At 36.8% G+C, this 20,466-nt stretch overlaps 2 protein-coding genes across 3 annotated transcripts; one reads left to right on the top strand and one right to left on the bottom strand.

Annotated features, from left to right (window-relative positions):
- Nucleotides 1-797: 797 nt before the first annotated feature.
- On the top strand, nucleotides 798-3,940 carry bbs10 (Bardet-Biedl syndrome 10). The gene is given in 5 exon segments (XM_032549664.1): nucleotides 798-1,204; nucleotides 2,697-2,853; nucleotides 2,855-2,910; nucleotides 2,998-3,693; nucleotides 3,786-3,940. Coding segments are annotated over 5 exon segments (957 nt in total). The 5' UTR covers nucleotides 798-1,196; the 3' UTR covers nucleotides 3,826-3,940.
- A 4,861-nt stretch (nucleotides 3,941-8,801) lies between these two features.
- cd9a (CD9 molecule a) lies at nucleotides 8,802-17,959 on the bottom strand. Of its 2 annotated transcripts, none has more exons than XM_032585476.1 (8): nucleotides 17,743-17,959; nucleotides 14,818-14,920; nucleotides 14,645-14,742; nucleotides 13,622-13,696; nucleotides 12,998-13,099; nucleotides 12,497-12,586; nucleotides 12,206-12,289; nucleotides 8,802-10,090 (listed from the first exon to the last, which is right to left on the bottom strand). In XM_032585476.1, the coding sequence occupies exons 1-8, from the start codon at nucleotides 17,809-17,811 to the stop codon at nucleotides 10,025-10,027; spliced, it is 687 nt and encodes a 228-aa protein (XP_032441367.1). In that variant the 5' UTR covers nucleotides 17,812-17,959; the 3' UTR covers nucleotides 8,802-10,024. The 2 variants fall into 2 exon arrangements, with proteins under 2 accessions (XP_032441367.1, XP_032441377.1); XM_032585486.1 differs by lacking the exon at nucleotides 17,743-17,959 and adding an exon at nucleotides 15,857-16,002.
- Between the last annotated feature and the right edge of the window lie 2,507 nt (nucleotides 17,960-20,466).

Below are 20,466 nucleotides of genomic sequence, written 5' to 3'. Positions count from 1 at the left end.
ATTGATATTTCTTAGGCATCCTGATTGGTGGTAAAAACCAAACTGTTTTATATTACACTAAACCAGGAATTTAAACATACTTTTAGACATTTAACACTATAACGGTCATGAGGACAGTTGTGTTCTCATGGACCCACTGATAAAAAGGGTGAAATACCTTAAATCATGTTTAAGATATTTTAGTTGCAAAACATTTTGAAAACCAGGCATCATTTCCTTCCACCAGATAATTACTCGCTACTTTAAATTACTCAATCACACAAGACCCAATAAAATATACTTAAGCTTGAACATGACAACATGTGAATAGGTTCAATGATTATGACTACCTTTGCAGGGCACTGTAATCCTGATAAAATTAAAACTACGAAATTAAATACAGATTTTAATAAATAAAACAAAAGCTGCTGTATTGCTTGTTAATTGAACTGAATTGAATAGAATAGAATAATTGAATTTAATTGAATTTTATTTTATATTATTTAATTGAACTGAAAATAATTTAATTTAATTTAATTTAATTTAATTTAATTTAATGGAAACTTTTAGTAGAGAAAGAAGGACGGTGTAAAGTAAGATTATTAATGTGTGCTTCAAGCCTGCAGTAAATTGTTAGTATTTATACGTTTATTATATTCGAGAGTTAAAACGTGTGGAAAGAAAAATGAGCAAAAGTCACGCAATTTCCTCATTGAGCCGCTAGATGGCAACCATTTACTCTGAGACGAGCTTTATCAATCAAAGAGGAAGGCTTGTTTCTAGGCAACACGGAAATCCTTCCTGTTTGGCGTGTGAGTTTTCTCGTTCATTTTGTTTATATTCTATTTCTTAAATTAATCAGGTTATTATGTTATTGTGTCAGGTTATTATGTATATTACTGTACTTTATAAATTTAAGGTCGCATGTGAAGCTTTTCGGTAGCGTCATGTGAAGAGCTAGCTTGTAAATGCTACCGTAGTACCCGTTAGTCTTTTGTTGCTGTCGAGTTTTCATCATTCATACTAAGCTGCATTAAGTTATTGATGATTTTCGAGCCAGCAGGATAAACTACTTAAACATTCACAACGAAACTGTGGTTATTTGTTTTCCATTTTCCGGTGTTAAACAGACAGTGTTTGTTTCAGAAACAACAAACCGTGTTTGTTTAAGAACGCTGTCTTAAACAAAGACCGTGTTCTCTGTCGAACTCATCAAAATGTTAAGGTGAATACAAGCAGATTTTAGTTTTGCTTCTTCGAAGTTTATTTATCGACAAACTGAGTCAAAAATTTTGTTAAAATTATATTTGCAATCGTGAAACAGCATGCGTTCTTCCTCAGTTGAAGCAAAATCCAATATCATAAAACTTGAGCCTATGACTTAATTGAGACGACGTAAAACTTGTTCCATATCATACGTTTTCTCTGCTTTTTAAAAATAAACACTAGGTAGCTCTAAATCGTGGTGATCCATATTCTACGCATACCTTACAGATATTGTACATTTTACATTTCAGAAATTCTTTTAAGCAATATTATCCACATTTATCGGCACTCTCAATATAGATAATTAAAAATCCCAAGAAATAAGATCATCTATTAGTTGCACGGTGGTAGCCTACAATCGTTGACACTGTTGCCTACATCAAGCAAGCTGGGTTTGAAACCTGACAGGAGGATTTCTTCATGGAATTTGCATAATTCTCCACAAACATTCATAGCCTCTGTCTGGACTCCACAGTAGCAGCAGCAGGAAAAGACATGCATCTTTCGTTACCTGGTCTCTCAAAATTGTCCTTATGTGTGGTTGCTTTAAGTATTGCCCTGTAATGGCAACCTGTCTAGCACACCCCACCCTGTGACCCTGTAGGTGACCCTGTGGATGGAAAGTTTGATTTTTACAGTAGAAATATAATCTTTTTTATCTGTCTTGCTAAGGTCCTTACTGTGAGTGGTGGTGCCAACATAAACTTGGTGCTAACATAAACTTGCCTTTTTTTGGCAATGTTGTTTTTGTTACTATTTCTTGATTCATGAGAATCAGCACATATGAAGTCATATTTCTTGTTCTTATTTTTAATAGTTGCTATGAGAACGACCTCAATTTCAAATCGTATTCCAGGAACCAGAAAGTCTTGCATTATATTATATTATATTATATTATATTATATTATATTATATCCAACTTAAAAATAAAGCACTTTATGCTGACTGAAAGTTTTTTTTAGTCACATTGCATTTTTTCACATCTTAAGCCTCTGCTGTCATTAATAATGCCTTCCCATTCATCCTGATTTGTCCTACTACTGTCTCTGTAAGGTGATATTCAACTCCTTCCACTGTATTGCCCTCGGGTTTTCTTTCAAAGCTGACAGATCGACTGTCTGGGAGGAAGTCCCAGATCTTAATTAAATCATGTTCTACAAACCATCCTCAGCCCTACTCATTACATGTCTGCTTTGTTTTGATTTATGCTTGACCAAGCACAGGCGATTTATGAAGTCTTCTTGATATGTTCAGTACATGGCATACTAAATCTAAAAAACACCAAATCTAAATGTAAAGCTTCTCTTTTTAGAATAAAACTTGAAGGTTTGTTATTTTAATGTTTTCTTTTGATTTCCTGGAAAGCCCTGGCCTTGCTCAAAGATGACTAATGTGAATTTACAAATCCAGGGTCTAAAATTGTGAAACACTTCCTTCTTTATAATTTTCAGCAACACATTCCAGCGTGTAAAGATGGTGCCACTGGAGCAACTCCACCTCAATCACGTCTTACAGACAGTGTCTGCACTGGAGTCCGTCATCCTTCGCAGTTTTGGACCTGAAGGAGGACAGGTGTTGTTCACTAGAGATACAGGACAAGTGATGATTGAGCCGAAGCGGAAAACGCATCCTCACTGCACTACATCTGGATCACCCACTGGCCAGGTTAGAACAAATGGGATGAATGTGAATATTTCTGCTCTTTTTGGTTAATTGTTAATTCTTCTGCAATGTTATTTGTTGTTGTCTTAGGATGGTGGTGAGGTGCGTCTGGAAGCACAGCACAATAACGGGTGATGGATCCAAAACCTTTGTTCTTCTGCTTGCATCATTACTGCGAATAATTCATGCAACAGCCTCTAAGGAGACTCATATGTTTCAGTCCCATAATTCCACAAAAGCAGCAGAAGCTGCCACTGCCAGGCACTTGGCTGACAGACTGCTAGAATTTGCGCTGACTGAGTTGGATGAACTCATTGTGCTGAATGTGCTGCCACATGGATTCTGTGTTTCATTAGAGAATTTCACAGCGAAAACACAACATAATCTCAGTTTTCAAACTCTTCTGGTATCGTTTTTTCACACACGCCTGGGCTATGCGTATTGTGACTTTTTCCGCAAACTCTTCTGTGAACTGCTCAGTCACTGGAAGGTAAAAGACGACCAACCCTCATTCTCCATTCAACTTTTAAATAACAGCTTCCCAGCACTGCATACCCAAGTATCAGGCGTCCCTGTCAGCTGCTCACGTTTGATTGAAGGGCAGGTGATTCACAGAGACTTTGCTACGCCTTGCCCCCAAGTAAGAAAGCAGCCACTTAAAGCTGTAGTTTTCAATGGATACCTGCAGCCGAAATTACTCAGCACAGGAGATGTACTTGAGTTGCGTTGTGGAGACAAAGTGACAGAGGACAGGGGTATTGTGCACTTTAGCTCTTGGACAGAAAGGTCAGTGGAGAGCATAATTGCAACTCTGCAGAGTTTTGGTGTCTCTGTCCTTTTGTGTGCACTGAAACAGTCCTCTGCTGTCCTGGCTGCAGCAACACAGGCAGGGATGTGCCTTGTGGAGTGTGTCAGTGAAGAAGAAATTTCTCTGTTTACGCAGCTAAGTGGGGTAACACCCATCTCAGACTGCAGGAGGATTCATCCAGAGCATATTGCAACACTGACTTTCTGTAAACCATTACTGCTTGGAGCCCACAGGTAGGTGCATATATTTAAGTTTCTTTCTTCAAAGTCAAGCACCATGATTAATTACACCTATCAGAGAACTTTGAGGTGACACATTAATTGGATGTCTACCACATTCTGTAGGGTTTACTTTATGCTAAATATTTTATTAGTAAAGGCAGTGTTTAGCAAGGGTCAGTACAGCTCAATTCAGTACCAGAAATAATCAAATATGAAAAAATCAATCATCTTAATCTAACCTTTCTCTCACTAATGCTGAAACTGAGAACCAAAAAGAAATTTTATTTCAACCCCCAGATTTGGCTTGATGATGAAGAATGTGTCCCTTCTTCAGGGGACACAGGAGGCTGATCGATGAAGGCAGGCGTCCCTGCAGGTCTGTTGAGCTTTCGCCTCTGCATTGATGCTGAGATGAGGCTTTGGGATGCTGGTTGTTCTTGCCTTTGACCTTTGTCTTTGGAGTCTGAACCCAGATGATGAGAGAAGTGCAATTTGGTGCCACAGATTGCGGAACCTGATGGGTTGGTCCCAGTCTTCGGTTCAGCTGTGGCGCCGGCATTTCTTCAGCTGCAGAGTTCTTTATTCGTCTCAATCTTGGCTTGAAGCTGCCTGGAGGATCCAACAAACAGTTCCTCTTTTGCATCGGTTTTTATAGGGGTTTCCACACTGTGAACCTGTTCGCAGTGGCTAGCACTTTTGCCATGCTGGTTTTATTGACTGTCTGATCCACCTTTGTTTTGGAGACATTATATCATGTCTCTGTTCTTGTTCCGGGCCTGCTCAAGGATCCCACTCCATCCTTTCGCCTGCACACACAGGCCTTCTCTCAGCAGTCTGAGTCTCCTCCAACTGTTTTCTGTTTCCCTGATCAGCAAACTCTGCTCCTGTTGGTTCCTCTTTTGTCCTGAACTGCACCCAGGACAGACCAGTCACATTTGCTCTACTTTCAGTTCTCCCTTTTCCTTTCTATCTGTCATCTAGTATCTGCCTCCAACACAACATCAGTGATCTTTGATTGCAGTTACACTTTCCACATCATTTCAAGTTCATTGTCAAAATCACATCTATAACCTCTTTTAGCTTCTCTGATTCAGCATTAAAACAATATTAATACAAATATTTTGCATTGGGTCTTATTCAGTTACTCAAAGTGTTTAGACTTCGTTCTGTAAAACTTTCTGCAGGCTGGAAACTTACTTCCTCTTTTTTCAGGTTCCTGCTGTTCCTTCTTCATGGCTTGGCAGCACTCTATCTATCTGTGATTATGACTATACTTTCTTATGATTCTGTATACAAAAATAAATAGAATTAAAGAAAAGTTTTCATGACACAAAACATAAAAGCACAAGCCTCATTGATCTTAATGAAGTTCGATTCTACTGTTGGGTTTAGATATTACTTTGTATGATCAATTTTAAAAGTCATTTCATCTATTGTTACTGCCTAAACTAAAGTGTTCAGCATGGAAAAAATAGGAGGATCTCGAGTTATCTTGAAACATACATTGATGTTTCATGGATGTAACAATGTAGAACTGTGAAAAAAAAACTCATGATATATGTGTAATTTTTCAAGTCATTGTTATCTACTCGTACAACATTCAGGTTAACTATTGTCATTTTGTTTTTGACAGATACGTTCATTTGGACTTCCATGATTGTGAAGAAAGACTCAAAATTAAACCTTGTAGCCTGGTGATTTGTGCCCCAAGTGAAGGTCAAGGCTGATCAGCATGCATGTGCATTTCAAGACGCCTTTCGAATGCTACTGACAGCATTGGAGCCCATGCACAAGACTCAGGACGGCTCTAAAGAAAACCTATCCCATCAGAAGAATGCACGTCTTTACATGCAGACAATATAAGTAATGAAGCTGCATGCAGAGTGCATCTTCATCAGAAATGTGTGATAGAGACAGGTTGTGTGATATCTGCTGGTGGGACATTTGAGTTTCTGCTGCACCATGCCCTTCATCAATATGGCCACAGTTGCACAGTTTCTGTTAACACAAGTTCAGTTTCCCAGCTCTTGGCAAAGGCCCTGTTGAGCGTGCCCCGGCAGATTTACTCTCACAACCTAAAACATTTCCTGCAGGCACAAACCAGGGTCATGGCTTTAATTCCAAGACAACCCAATGCCCTCAGCACAAACCTCATACACACTGAAGGTCCTCTTGCAGATGGTAAACTAAGCTTATGCTCTTGTAACAAGGGTAACATGTCATTAAAACTTTTGGACTTGGGCCTTGAATCCGTCTCTTGTAAGTATCAGCTGGTACTGGCTGTGCTGCAGTGTCTCACAAATCTGCTCCGAATGAACATGGTGCTGCTGGACACACACTATATTACACACAAAGTCCCACAATTCCCTGAATGCTCACTCGGAAAGCTCAGAGGACGAGGATGAAGACTAAAGTTGTGTTGCTCTAACAGGAAACTAGAAATGTACTTTTTGTGTCAACATTTAGAAAAAGAACATCTAATTTTGGATGAAATAGTTGCACTGTAATTATTTTCAATGTGTTTTTTCTTGATAGTTCATTGCAGTATTGTCAGACTATAATGCTTTTGATCTGTGAAAAGTCTACTATATGTAAATGAAAACATAAGAGAGAATTGTATTTATAAGCAAATGGATGAACAGAGATGAGGTTTTGCCAAACAAATAAAATAAGGAGAACATCTTATAATTTCACATTAGACATTAGAATTAAAGTGACATAGAAATGTATTTGTCTCCATTCTAGTTTTTCTTCTGGTTTTTGTTTTTTTTCCTCACACCTAATGTTTTATATATTTAAACACATAATATTAAAGATAACAGAGTGAATGCTGTTTTTAAGTAGTAACTACTTCTTTTTGAGAGGAAAAAAATCTATCCAAGCCATTATCACTACATCAAAAGTAAATTCTAAATAAACCCAATAAGTGATTGTGCCAAAGTTGACAGCAACAACTGCAATAAATCATTTGTGATATCTGGCAAGAAGTCTTTCTTTGAGGAGGAATTTTGACCTGCTTCTTATTGTAGATTTGTTTTGGCGTTGTAAGCCTTCACGGACTGACTGAATTTGTTTTTAATCTGAATTTCTGCGGATCATTAAATCATGTATTCAGTTTTGAGATCTGTTAACTCGCTTCATGTTCAGTTTCAGTGATTTCTTGATTCTACAATTCTACCATTAATGAAGCGTTGGTGTGAGTAGTGAAATTGAACCAACAAAAAATAAGTGTAGTTCAAAATTAATTATGGAACCCAGCTGTTCTTTCATATAGTGTTGGTACAGATAACCATTGTTTCTTACTAAATTAAAATTTTTGAAAACTACATTTTGTATTAACTCAGATTTTCTGACAATACAATTTGCTTGATCACCTAAAATATTTAAGTATGACCAAATAAAACAAACAAACAAAAAAAAAAAAACGGGAGAAATTGTTTTCACAGCACTATACATCCATGAAGTAATTCACTCTTAGGAAAAAGGAAAAGCTCATCTGCGTCATTATTTGTTTTTCAAAATGCCTCTTTCTTATCTTTGTCCTCCTATATTCCTTTGAGCCTCACAGTTTGGTGTGCACAAAAGAAACTTACTGTTGTAACAGCACAGAAACATAGTCTTACAAGTAAGTACTCTCCTTTTTGCAATCAGCCTTATCTGCGTAGTGGAGCTTTGGCAGCACCCAACTTTCAACAGCCAAATCATAGTTTGCTTCCTTGTGCTGTAATCAGAGGAACACAAATGCTGTTTTCACCTCTATCTCTGGGAGAAACTGAGTCATCTGGATTTTAATTAGACTCTTAATCTATTACACAGCCTTCTGTTTACTGCTACTTCTGCATCCTTAGTTTTTGAGACAAATTTTCCACAATTTAATTAAGACAAAGTGACTCAGAATCACTTTGTCTTAATCAAAGCCAGCTATTTTCTTTGTTTATGATCTCTATGAGTCACTGTTGATTGTCACCAAAATCAAAGTGGAAAAAGTTGAGGGAGTGGGTGTTTGTTTTTTTTCCTCTGCACACTAGGGAACAAACTGAAAGTGTCATTGTGTTATCAGGACACCTCAGCCTTTCTAGTCCTGGCATGCCTTTTTGTAGTGCACACCAAGTACACTCAGTGAAATAGTAAATTATTCATGTTTGGTGTCCATATGATTAAACAGAGTTCCAGCGCAGTCTGGAAAAAGAATGGAATTGGATTTTACATTGCTTAGATATGGAAACGTATGAAAAAGTCAAATAGTCTTTGTTTTCTAACCTATTATCTAAACATTATGTCCAACCTTCATTGTGATCTTGATCTTCACTTCAGTCTCCTTCTTTCAATTCCTCTGTTTGTAATTTCTTATATTCTTGTCACCCTTACCTTCTTTTTTCTGTTTCTTCCATTCCCTTTTTCCTTTGTTTCTTTTCACTTATGTCATTCCTTTCTTTATTGTGCCCCCCTTCCCTACTTTATTGTGTCCATCCTTTCCATTTCTGTCCCTTTCTAATGCCTGTCCTCCCACCCTCCCTTGTGTCCTTCCCTTATTTCTTCATGTGTCCATCCTTGCTTCCTTACAGTCTCTTCCAAACAGCCTCCTTCGTGTTTTGCATTCTTCAATTCTTTAGTCTGCCTTGTTTTTGAAGATTGCCATTTTAAAGCATTTGCACTGCAGACATATTTACAATAAGTTCATGTTGAATTTTAATACTTGATTTTTTTCAAGTGAACACAAAAGAACTAGAAACTCTGGGGAACAGTCTGGAAAAGTATGGTATCATAAAAAATGCTTAGGTATCATGATTAAAAGCAACCTGTGAGAATATAATTTCTTGGAATGTGTGCTTGTGAGTCCAAGACAGATCAAAAAAATCCTCAAATTCAACTTAAATCACTTTATTGTATTTGGCTCTTGTTAACATAGTGTTACAGTGCATAGTGTATAAATGAAATTATTCTGTCAAATCAAGAGGACACTGCAAAATGCTTAAACTGCATATAACATACACACACCAAGCATCCAAAAATGTACAAACAGAAATATAAAACATACAAAAATTGAAAAAAAAACAAACAAATAAAAGGCGTTTCAAACAAGCACAAATTAAAAAATAAATCCCAGAAAAAAATTGAGCCGAATGCTACTGTAACATCAAGCTTGTTTAAACCACAAATATCTCGTAGATTTTAGCTTGGCATTTATTTGGCTGCTAGCCATCATCGGTTTTGTTGCCTTGTTTACTTCTGTGTTGCACTGAAGTGGTGGTGTTTCCATTAGCAGGATATCCAAAGTGGTCGCCATCAATAAATCAATATCATCAATACACACTGACATGCTGTTTCGCTAGTTAGAAGCTCACAAATGCCGATTTCAGTCAAATAACCACAAATTTACACATTTCAGTACTACACTGCTATTGATGCAGATGGCACCCGTTCTATACATGGATATAGTAAAAACATTGCATCTATCTTACGAGCAAAGGTGTCGCTGATTTACTGATATACTGGGAGAATGTGAAATTATGTTGGGACATGAACTCTGTCTTTTGAGGTAACCTCTTCTAGCTTCTGATTAGCTTTGGTCTCATTTAGATAAAAGATGGAAAAAAAACGCTCAGAAACAAACAAGCAAACATTCTGCCAAAATCTGTTTACTGACAAAATTCTCTTTCACTTTGGACCATATTTATAAAGTAAGCCAATTGTAGCATAAAAAAACCCAACTTTTATTTTTGTCTCCATAGAATGTGTGTTGGCTTTACATATATCTATGTTGTTAAAAATTATTTGGCTTAATGCTGGAACTTGATAATTACTGTGCCGGAAAGGCCAGTCTATACATTAAAAAAACATTGACCAGAAGGTTAGTATGAAATGTTTTATGCTGTGTAGTAGCACAATTCTTAAAACTCTGTACATAAATAAACCAGATTGACTTAAATCAAGTGCATCACACCTTCACGTTCTCTACAGTAAGAATTAGGTTAACCCTTCTTAGCTTAGGTTAGCACCCTCCTTAAAAATAAGTGATTTATTTTTGTTGGCAGTGAAGACTCTGAGAATGACATCATGCAACAATAACAATGACTGCCAGTGGGTGCTACACCACCTCCCGAGATTTCCTGATGGCACAGCACAGGAGCATGGTAAAGATCAACCCAAACACCTGTTGGAGAAATACAAAGGGTATATTATATGTGTGTATTATCCATTCCTAAATATCTGCTACCTTTGCAATCGTCTGAATTATTTGGCTCTCCCTAGTCCCAATTAAAATAGTCTAGAATTGCAAAGAAGCCATGTGATAAACATACTGCTTATGAAGTTTCCATGAGTTGTTAGGTGAAGAAAAAAATGGTTTTCAAAATATTTTTGCAAATGAAAATCTGAAAAGGGTGACATGCACATCATGTGTTCTTGATGTATTCCGTCTGAGTCAATCCTTTGTAGATACACCTGATGCTACAATCGCAGCTGCACATCTTATAGGTATATGCCTCTAACCAGTTTCACTGGATGAAAAAAAAGTGTGAATGTTTCCATATCTGTGAATGGCTGTATGTCTTGGATTGTTGTCTCTACCTCTACTCTGACCAGTTTCACTGTTTGTGTTGAAGAAAAGAATCCCCTGTGCATAATGTTGCTGCCACCACCAAGTTTCATTGTTAACATGGTGTGTTCAGTGTGAGGGTGTTAGTTTTCTGTATTTTACACTTGAACCAAAATGTCCATCTGATTAACAGTGCTCTGTGAAACATTTGACCCTCTACTTTATCTTCTCCCCTGACCTTTCTGTTGTGTTCCTTGGTCTTCATGATGCTGTTTGTACATTAAGGCTCTCACAGAACAGCTGTTTTTATACTGAGCTGAAATTGCACATACATCCCCTCTGTATTTACTAAGGAGGTGGCCTATAAACATAATTGGTTGCTCTGGATTTTATTTATAAGTATAAGTACTAGGGAGGCTAAATACAAATGTAAGCTTCGTTTTTAGAATTTGAGAAACAAAATGTTTCCCTTCCCTTCTACTGCATAATTAGTGCCATTTTGTATTGATTTACCACAAAATCCTAATAGGATACATTTAAGATATTTAAACATTTACAGAATAAACTATGTAGAAGTTCATCAGTCCTGGATAAAGCTAGACATATTCCGAATAATAAATCACTTCGTATTCTACATAACTATCTGATTTTGCCATATTTAACATATTGTTCAGAAGTGTAGGGAATTAATTACAAAATCTCTTTACAACCATTGAGTTTCCTACAGAAACGAGCCATTAGAATCATCCATAATGTCAGTTTTTATGAGCACACAAACCCATTATTCTTAAAATCTAGAATTCTAAAATTTCAAGATCTGGTGGAATTTAACATTGCACAAATTATGTTTAAAGCATCAAACAAACTGCTACCTGAGCACATACACAACATGTTTTGTGAAAGAGAAAGGGGATATGACTTAAAGGGTTACTCAAACTTAAGGATTCGTAGTATACGCACAACAAGAAAGAGCTTTTGTAATTTCAATTCATGGTGTAATTTCATTTTAAAAAATAAGGAGCTAAAACAAAGTCAAAATGTAATACAATTTAAAAGGAAATATAAGAAGGAGGTTTTCCCAAGATATAGAAATATGGATGAGAGATAGCTCTAATGTGTACATGTAAATTGAGGCTAATGCATATGAGTGTGTGTAGGTATGGATGTATTGATGTATATATTTAGACACATGTAAAATATAAAATGAAAAATTAATTAACCTATATTTATTTTATTTTATTTTTTTTTATTTAATAATGAGGAGATGGTATGAGTTTATGGGGAAGGAGTTTCTTACTTCTTCCTACTCCTTTTCCAGCATGTTAAGATTATTGTAGTACAAAAATATGTGCCTTTTGCATTCCGTGTTCTTATCCGTTTGTGATTTTATGCTTCTATCATGTTCTAAATAAATTTTAAAAAAAGATTGTAGTTGTAACATGACAAAATGTAAGAAGGTTCAAGTGGTATTAGCACTTCTGCAAGTCACTCTAAATTAAACACATCAAGACCTGTTTTACTTTACATATTAATGAAAAATACAATGAAATTAATAATTAATTAAATAAAATATACTATTCCCCAAACCTGTTATGTAAACATTTCAGTTAAAATAAACACTTTTTGTTGTTTGTGAGGGCCTTTGCATAGTGATTTCCGAGCCTTGAGTTGGAGACCCTTCTGAAACAAGTGACTAAAATGTGTGTTAAGGTATGCCAGCTGCACACTCACCATAATGACCCCAATTGTGATCCCTATTCCTCCAACAATGTGTAACTTGGAGTTAAACACCTCGTCGATGGCATCAGGACAGCTCTGTAATAGATAGGAGTCATTCAGTTTCCTTGCTTTACAGCATGCTCAACAACATGATATATACAGATAAAAATAACAGAGAGCCAGAGACTGTGCAAACTCCTGCAAACAGATGTTTCCATAACAATACATGGGCACTCATAACACAAATTGTACAGTCACAACAGAGATAAAACATTTGTTGGATAATTTAGGTCGTGGTTGTACCTTAATAATGAACATGTCAAGATTTTCCGCAGGGGGACAAAGATCAGGATAAGTTTCTCCCATCCTACCCTTGAGACCGCAGCAGTTTAACTGGAAACAGACAGATAACATAGTGCAATGTAACCTAATTAGTCTATGTGTTTTGAAGAGATACTGTAAAATACTGGCTTGTTCTGTAGTTCTCAATTTTTTGGAGTCATGGAAATGTTCCCAAGCCTGAGTTGAGAATATGATTGAAGAATTTTCCATTTTAGCTTCTGTACCTTCACTTCCATAGTTATGCTGTGCATAATTATGCTGCCTCGCAGATAAAGCTACAGGTCTTACAAAGACACAACTGGGATATAGTAGTTCTACTCCAGCTCTAAGAAATACTCATCTGACTTAGGTAAAACATTTATTTGCTGTCAAAATCCCCCCCTTTGTGATTAATTATTAACGGTCCAGATAATTGTTAGTCAGAGAAAATAAAAAGCAGGAATAAAGTCCAACAAGTCTCACCTCATTTTGGATCAAACGCAGAGTCTCCTTTAGGCCCTCATCTCTTGTTTTACTGTACTCTTCGTATGTCTGTCTGTAGAATCCATTGATCAGATCCAACACCTGCAACACAATCACAAGCATGGTAAACTAAAAATCTTGTCACAACTAAGACTCCGAAGTCAAAAATGTTAATTTTTGATAATGTCTTTAAAATAACCTTTATTTGTTGTCCTTTGTGTTGTACTAAATTATTGTGCTTTTACCTAAAATAAAGAGTACTCAATGACTCAATGTGTGTGAATACACCAACCAGCTTTTTTAGCAATCTCCTTTTGTGGCCAGCAGTGACTGCTGGAGAACTGTAATGTCAGCAGTTGTCTTGTTGTGTGGACCATAACATGAAATTTTTGCATTTAAGTCTTTTGCATTGGTCTAACGTAAGGAAATAAATACATAGACTGGGTATTTGATAAATCTGTCTAATGTGTTGCTTTTTGAACTGAATTACTGCAGTAAATTATGGTTTCAATAATATTCTAATATACTGAGATGCCCCTGTATGTGAAGTGCTCTTGCTTTTACTTTTATTCTGTCTTTAAGCATCATGGCATCCATTTTAAGAACACACTGTAGTTAGTTTACCTTGTTCTGGTATGAAAAGCCCCAGAATCCAGCGGCTATCTCGATGGCAAATATGATCAGCAGGAATGAAAAGAACTGCACAGAGAAATACAAAATTAAACTCAGCTGATAGCTGTCTTCCATGCATGCTTGTGTGCTGGTATTGTATGTGCATTTGCACAATGCAAAGGCAGTGGAGTGTGGCCAAACCCAGTTTTTATTGGCTCCTCCTCCAGCGAGATTTAGTGCAAGCAGATTATGACCACACTGGGCAGGAAGGGGGGAGCAAGCGCTGAAAATCTACTGACTCCCTTGTGGCCTTGAGACTGTTCAGTAAACAATGATGAAAGCAGATGTCTCATATCTTAAATAGGGCGTTCACAAGCTATGGATATTGACGAGAACTTAGAAGTCTGTGAAAAAAAGAACATATAAAACCTGGATGCAAAGGTTTGTGAACCTCGCTGTATATAAGGAGGTTACTGTTTTGAATGCTGTTATTCGGGTATGGAATCAAAAGGTTGAATTGTCACTAAATACTTATTTGTATCTCTTTTTTAAAAAAACTATTTTTATCTATCTTTTTTTAGTAAACACATTCAATTTATATGTCATTTTTTGGGTAATAAGTTATCTCATCAACTTTCCTTCACCCAAGCATGACAGATAGTGTTCTGTATCAACCTAATGCTATATAAATGCGCTAATGCATAGTGTTGGAAAAATATGTTAGTTATCGATTTATAATCACATATTTGGTCGTTGCATTATTACTTTGTTTTACTTATCTTATATTCAGCTTTTGGTTGATTATTTACACATTTGTTGGTAATTCCCTCTTTTTCTCATTTAACCTTATGTTGCCAGAAACATAAGCAGCATGACATCTGATGGTAGAAGTGAACCTTTTCTCATTTCCTCATCAAATACAAATCTGTTTACACGTTTAAGGCCCTACTTGCGAAATACCCAGTGTCCTAGGTGCCCAATTTAGCCATGGAGGGGGAGAAGAGGGGTAATAAAATTATAATAAGTGCTACTAACCAGCCCCAGCATCAATGGTGATTCCTGGATTGCTCCACAACATCCCAAGAATCCCATCACCATCATAAGCGCTCCAACGGCAATCATGACATAAACACCTAAACATAGTGCATGAATGAGTTCACATAATACAAACTTTAAGGCATGCCTGTTATTTTATGAATCTATCTTACCTGTGTATAACACATATGGAGAATCTTCTCCTTGAAACAGGCTATTGGTTTTTGAGTCCAGTTTTAGCCACAGACCTATAGCCAGTACAGCAGTGCCTGCAAGCTGACACACATTACATACCTCAGTTAACACAATGCTACAATTAGCACTAAATTAACACTGCATGCTTCCCTCTACTGTAACTTTTAATATAATGGTTTAGTCCATATTCAGGGCATATCTTAAATCTGCCTGACATCACAGTGCATTTAAAAATAAGCTCCAACAAGTGTAAGCAGCTGCTCTGAAATCTGCTCTAACATGCCCTCTCTAAAGTCTTTCTCTTCCATTTTTTTCCCCTTTTTGAGGCTTCAGGAATGTTTCTGCAGTACTAGTTTATAAGCCTGCGTAAACATTAGAGTCCTTTGTGGTAAATACTCACGGCACATGATGAACCCACTGCACAAAGTGCTCATTTAATCAGCACGCCTCATTCCTGAAGTCTCTTTTGTATATTGATTCAGTTCTATATATTGTTAGACAAACATGAAAAGAACTGAAAATATATTTATGAATATAAATTCACCTCTACATTAAGAGTCACACAAAGGAAGAATAAGAATGTAATATTTCCATGGTAAATGATAAATGTAACAATTACAGGAAATTGGCATCCGGTACCACTTTACAGGAATTCTATTTCTTAAACTGTGAAGAAAAAATGGCTTAAATTGTCCTTGAAAGAATTAATGTTTTACCAATCCATGATGACCACATTGTGACGTACTAAGAAGCTCTGTGAGCACAGACAAACGAGTAAACTTTTTACTTTTGCGAGTGTAACACCTTGTATTTTCTTCAGTGAGAAAAGTGCAGCTTTGTGAGGTTTCATTGTTCCCACCTGACTTTCATGTATTGCTTTGCTTCTCAGCCTCTTCCTGGTCTCCCTATAGCCCAGCAAAATGGCTGACTCTCAAGTACATACTTAGGATATATTGTTAACAGCTCTGTCTGATCTTTTCATACGCCTCACAGTATAGAAAAATAAAGTGCACCTACCCAGAAAATAAAATTGAAGATAAATATGAGATATTTTAAACACTTGATCCCACTGGGAAGAGCCATAGTAATTCAGTATGAACCAATCCACCGTTCGGAGCAGCTAGTTTCTGCCCAGAGAAAGCTGAAACGACTGGGACACCACACCTTAAATCACCTGATTATACAGTTAGGAGTGGCAGAGCGGAACCAGAAAGCAACCTTCCCACTGTTTAGTCAAATGAGGTCTAGTCTGTGTTTTTCCAACTCATTGTGTTATGTTTCTACATGTGTTTCCATTGTGTTGTCTAAAAATGACATTTACTTAAGTCACACAGACATACAGGCGTTTTATAGTCCCACAGCATCTCAGAGGTTCAGGCATGTCAGCACTTTCTGAGCATTTTCTAAGATGCCTGCTTGGCAGCATATTTACTGCTCCTTTGTCAAACTGAGCGTAACTGTCTTGATTTGAGAAGCTGGATCGTTATGGTCTGATACCGGAGGCAGACTGAGGTATAATCAAACAAAGCATCTGCTTATGGTCGTAAATCAACAGACAGCCCCCAAAGAGAAGCATTCTGGTCCTTTTTATTTTCCACTCTGCCAACATTGGTTTTGATGATTTTGTATATTATAGTGAAAATACTCTCCAAACATATTCAAACTCATGTGAAAAGTAAGCTCAAACTATTATATGTCACAATTTAAACTACTTTTCCTTGCAAAATTGCTTTTGAACGTGAATGCCAAAACTGTTGTGAGGGTCATCAAGTTATTTCTTTTATTTTTGCAAATGTAAGACTATGTGTTCTGATGAATATTTGCATTCTGTTTTGCCCAGCCTCTGCTGTGTCGTTGAATCATGACCTTAACTGAGGTAACTGAGGTAACTGAAGTACTCCTGGACTAGTTGTTGATGCTCTCTTGATAGTTTTCCTACTCCTAGGTTGCCTGCAGGCTCACCACTGTTTCATGTATTCTCTATATGTAGACATTGGCGCTCACAGAGGTTCTCTTGAATCCCAGAAATATAACATTAGCCTTGTTCCGACAGCCACAAAAAGGTGAACATTTTAACTTTCTATGACTTGATGTTGAAAGAACTGATTATAACATTTCAGATCGTTCTCCCACTTCCCCTTTATGACACAACTGCAGTCACATGACGATCTGCGGTTTTAAACAAACTAAAATCAATTTAACCAAATGTACTTTAGAATCTTTATTGATTTTTAATGTTTTTACATTAAATAAACTTGCTTTTTAGAAGAAAAAATCTGTAACGTTTGCAAATACATACGAAGCACACGTATAAGCCTGAAAGCCCACGCGCACGCATGGTGGGAAATCCCTGCCTTCCTAATGTATGGCTATTCCTACCACTATAAATAGCTGCACAAATTAGAAACGTTCATAGGGGAAAAGCATCTATCTACAACCACACATTCATTCACATAAAACACGACACACCCTGCAGGCGTGGGTCTCAAATATAAATTACACGACCAACGCACAGCTGCAGCTTTAAATACAACGTGACGAATTAAAAAATTAATCATGTATCACCTGTGTAATCTTTACTTGGTTTCGTTTATTAAAATGTCATGCAGCCACAGTCCAAAGTATGCGCTACATCGTGGAACTGGGTCACTTGGCCACTGGGGATTATTCTCCAGACCGATCCACAAACACTGAGGGCACGTTTGCGTGCGTGAGGAGGCGTGTGCGTGTGTGTGTGTGTGGGTGAGCGGTCAGTGCTTTTTATCATACGAACCTCTGCGATAAGACCCGCTCGGTGCTCTGCACGATTCGGGACACCCCTATCATTTCATTCACAATCTAGTAACCTGCTCTAATACGACAGGACGCATATGAGAATAAATGTTTTCTCGCCTCGCACTTACCCAAAACACCAGGTTAAAGGCGAACATCAGATACTTGATGCATCTCTCTCCACCCGACAGCGCTGCCATGGCGATTTTTCTGCTTCAACTCCTACGACTGTTTAACGGAGTAGGTGTTAAAATAGAGGGTAAGAATAGGGAAGTGATTCCACTAAATAACAGTCAGTGTACTAAACGGGTATTCGTCGACGCGCTGGCGCTGGCTCGTTGTGCAGTGCGCGCATGTAGTGGTCCGCCCCCACAAGACTAAAACCTTTCCTTTCTTTTTAATTTCCTAAATCAATTTAGAAAAGCAAACAACTGCACCAAATGCGTTTTATTGTGATATTTTGTGAAACTTTTCAATCATTTTGACATTTTCTTAAACTGTTTAATGATATAGTATATTTTTTTTAACTATAGTACCCTATATTTTTCTAAACTACACTTAAAACCGTTGTTTTAAATGCAGCTTATATGAAGCCAGCTGTCACAGCTTTTTGCGTTTTCTGTGACAAAACAAACTGAAGCCCGCAAGGTGCGATGACGTAATTCTCCCAGAATAAGAAATGCGCGCGTTCACGTATTTAATATATTGCACATGAATGAACACGGTGCTCGAGCAGACTATTTTGTTTTTAGCTTGAGGTTAATATTTTACTGTCTGCATTACACCTAACAATAGTTAACTGTTCACCTTGTGAAACCAGAGTTGGGCCACTTAGACTATGTATCTTTATAGAAACAGCTTAAAAGAATAAATAATTATAACATGAAATAACATTTTACAGAGCCATTAAATATAATCTGGATATATAATCAGCTTTTTTACTGTAGCCTCTCTTTGTTTTGTTTTGGTTTTTAATGCTTTGTGATCATAGTCATCATAAGTCATAAGTCAGCTCCAAGAACAAAATATCTTAAATAAATGAATTAACCCCACATTTACCATATTAGTGGTTTATATATATTTTTGCCACATTGGGTGCATCTCTCACACACCATGTATATTGCAGATGTGCTTGTCTGCTTTCAAAGGAACACAAGTGTGACACAAATGTGAGAGACATAATAACATTATTTAGTCTCATGAAATGCTGTGCAGTTACTGTGCTGATGAAAAATGATGAATGATGAAATGATGAAAAATAGATACTGATGTTTGAAGCCGAAAATGAAACTTGTGGTATAACTCATGTTCTAATTATCCTGATTAATAATTAGCACTCAACGAGCTTTGAAACTTAACTCTCAGATTGTCAATTGATCTATGAATGAGTAAAGGTTTTTCATAAAATACAATGATGTTGTGACATCACGACAAAGGTAATACCAAATACTGATAGTAGAATTCAACACCTATGGCCCTATTAGCCACACATTCAACCTGGAAGTGCATCACAGGAGACACAAATAGAGTTCAAAGACCTGGCAGGTTTTGACATTCCACAAAATCAGTTTCATTTCCTTAGAACTTTGTAACTTGTATTTGTTTGCACCAATATAATGTATAATGCGAGGTAGGAAACTGTTAAAAATCAGTTTTTAACAGGTGTACTTGTTCAGCCATGTTAGTCACATTTACAGTTTAAACTTTGCAGCTATCAATCTGGCTGTAGGGATTGGAAGGAATGCTACTTTATTGTTATCATTTTTTGGTTTATGAATATTATCATTTTGTGCATTTTATTCTTTCTTTCCCAGTGTTTGGTTGGTTGACATCCGCCTCAGTGTCGACCAACCAATCGAGACAGGAAAGAAACAGGAAGTCTTGGGTTACTAAATGAAAGTTCTTAAATACTCTGGCAAACTAAATACATGAAGTGTGTGATTTAAAAAATCACCAGTTGCATTTATTGTATGCAACTGTTGCATACAATAACTAGCATTGTAGGCAATGTTAGTTATGTATGGTGACTATAGAGAGTTTTTTGTTGTTTTATAATCAGTCAAGATTTACTTATTCAAATCAAGCAAGTAAATCTCATTTACTTATTTACTTACTGAGCATTTACTTCCTATGTAAATGCTCAGACAGCAGGAGCATTTAGATATCAGGAATCATATGTCAACATAAGTGAGTCACTAAATTAAACCAAATGTAACAAAGTCAAGTTTTTATAAGGTCCTTCAAAACAACAAAACCTCTGTAGGAAGGAAGCATCATTGGCAAAGGAAGCATAACAAGTTAGCAGAGATAGATTAAAACGATGTTAATCAGACAGTTGATTGTGCAATTTTATTAGTATTAAACAAAATTCAAGTCTACGTTTATGCTCTAAAAATGTAATTAAATCATATATTCAACACAAAAACCATAAAGGGGGAACTTATAGATAAATTGTCATATAAAGCAGATGGTTTAACAATCATGGATCAAACAATGGATTTATTTACATTTGAGACATTTTGGCAGAAATTAATATTCAGTTTCCCCTTCTTTATCTAAATTCCACACAATCACCAACCATTTGACCTGAGAGCTTTTATCAACACTTGTTCTCAGTGTGTGTGTGTGTGTGTGAGAGATTTTGGTACAATCCAATAAAGTGTCCATGCTTGGGACACCGCAGACACAGTGTTATTGCGTGAGATATCTCTGGTGAGAGTGTTTTCCACTATAGTTGTTTGGGTTGGCGCTGGTACAGATGCGTTATGTATGGACTAATCACTCAGCCCGGTGATCAGTAGGCATATCCTGGCATTGTCTTGCTGAGTTGTGTTTGATGGTGTCAGTCTGCAGGC

This window comes from Xiphophorus hellerii, chromosome 2, assembly GCF_003331165.1.
Source record: "Xiphophorus hellerii strain 12219 chromosome 2, Xiphophorus_hellerii-4.1, whole genome shotgun sequence".
NCBI classification, from domain to species: Eukaryota; Metazoa; Chordata; class Actinopteri; order Cyprinodontiformes; family Poeciliidae; genus Xiphophorus; species Xiphophorus hellerii.
The sequence above is the reverse complement of the archived record's forward strand: the minus strand, read 5'-3'. Positions and strand labels throughout refer to the sequence as shown.

Coding starts and splice junctions, on each gene's coding strand:
- cd9a (XM_032585476.1), bottom strand. CDS start 17,811: ATGGCAGCGCTGTCGGGTGGAGAGAGATGCATCAAGTATCTGATGTTC. Junction 13,697..14,644: donor CACCATTGATGCTGGGGCTG/GTTAGTAGCACT, acceptor TTCTCTGTGCAG/TTCTTTTCATTCCTGCTGAT. Junction 10,091..12,205: donor TCACAATTGGGGTCATTATG/GTGAGTGTGCAG, acceptor TTTCTCCAACAG/GTGTTTGGGTTGATCTTTAC.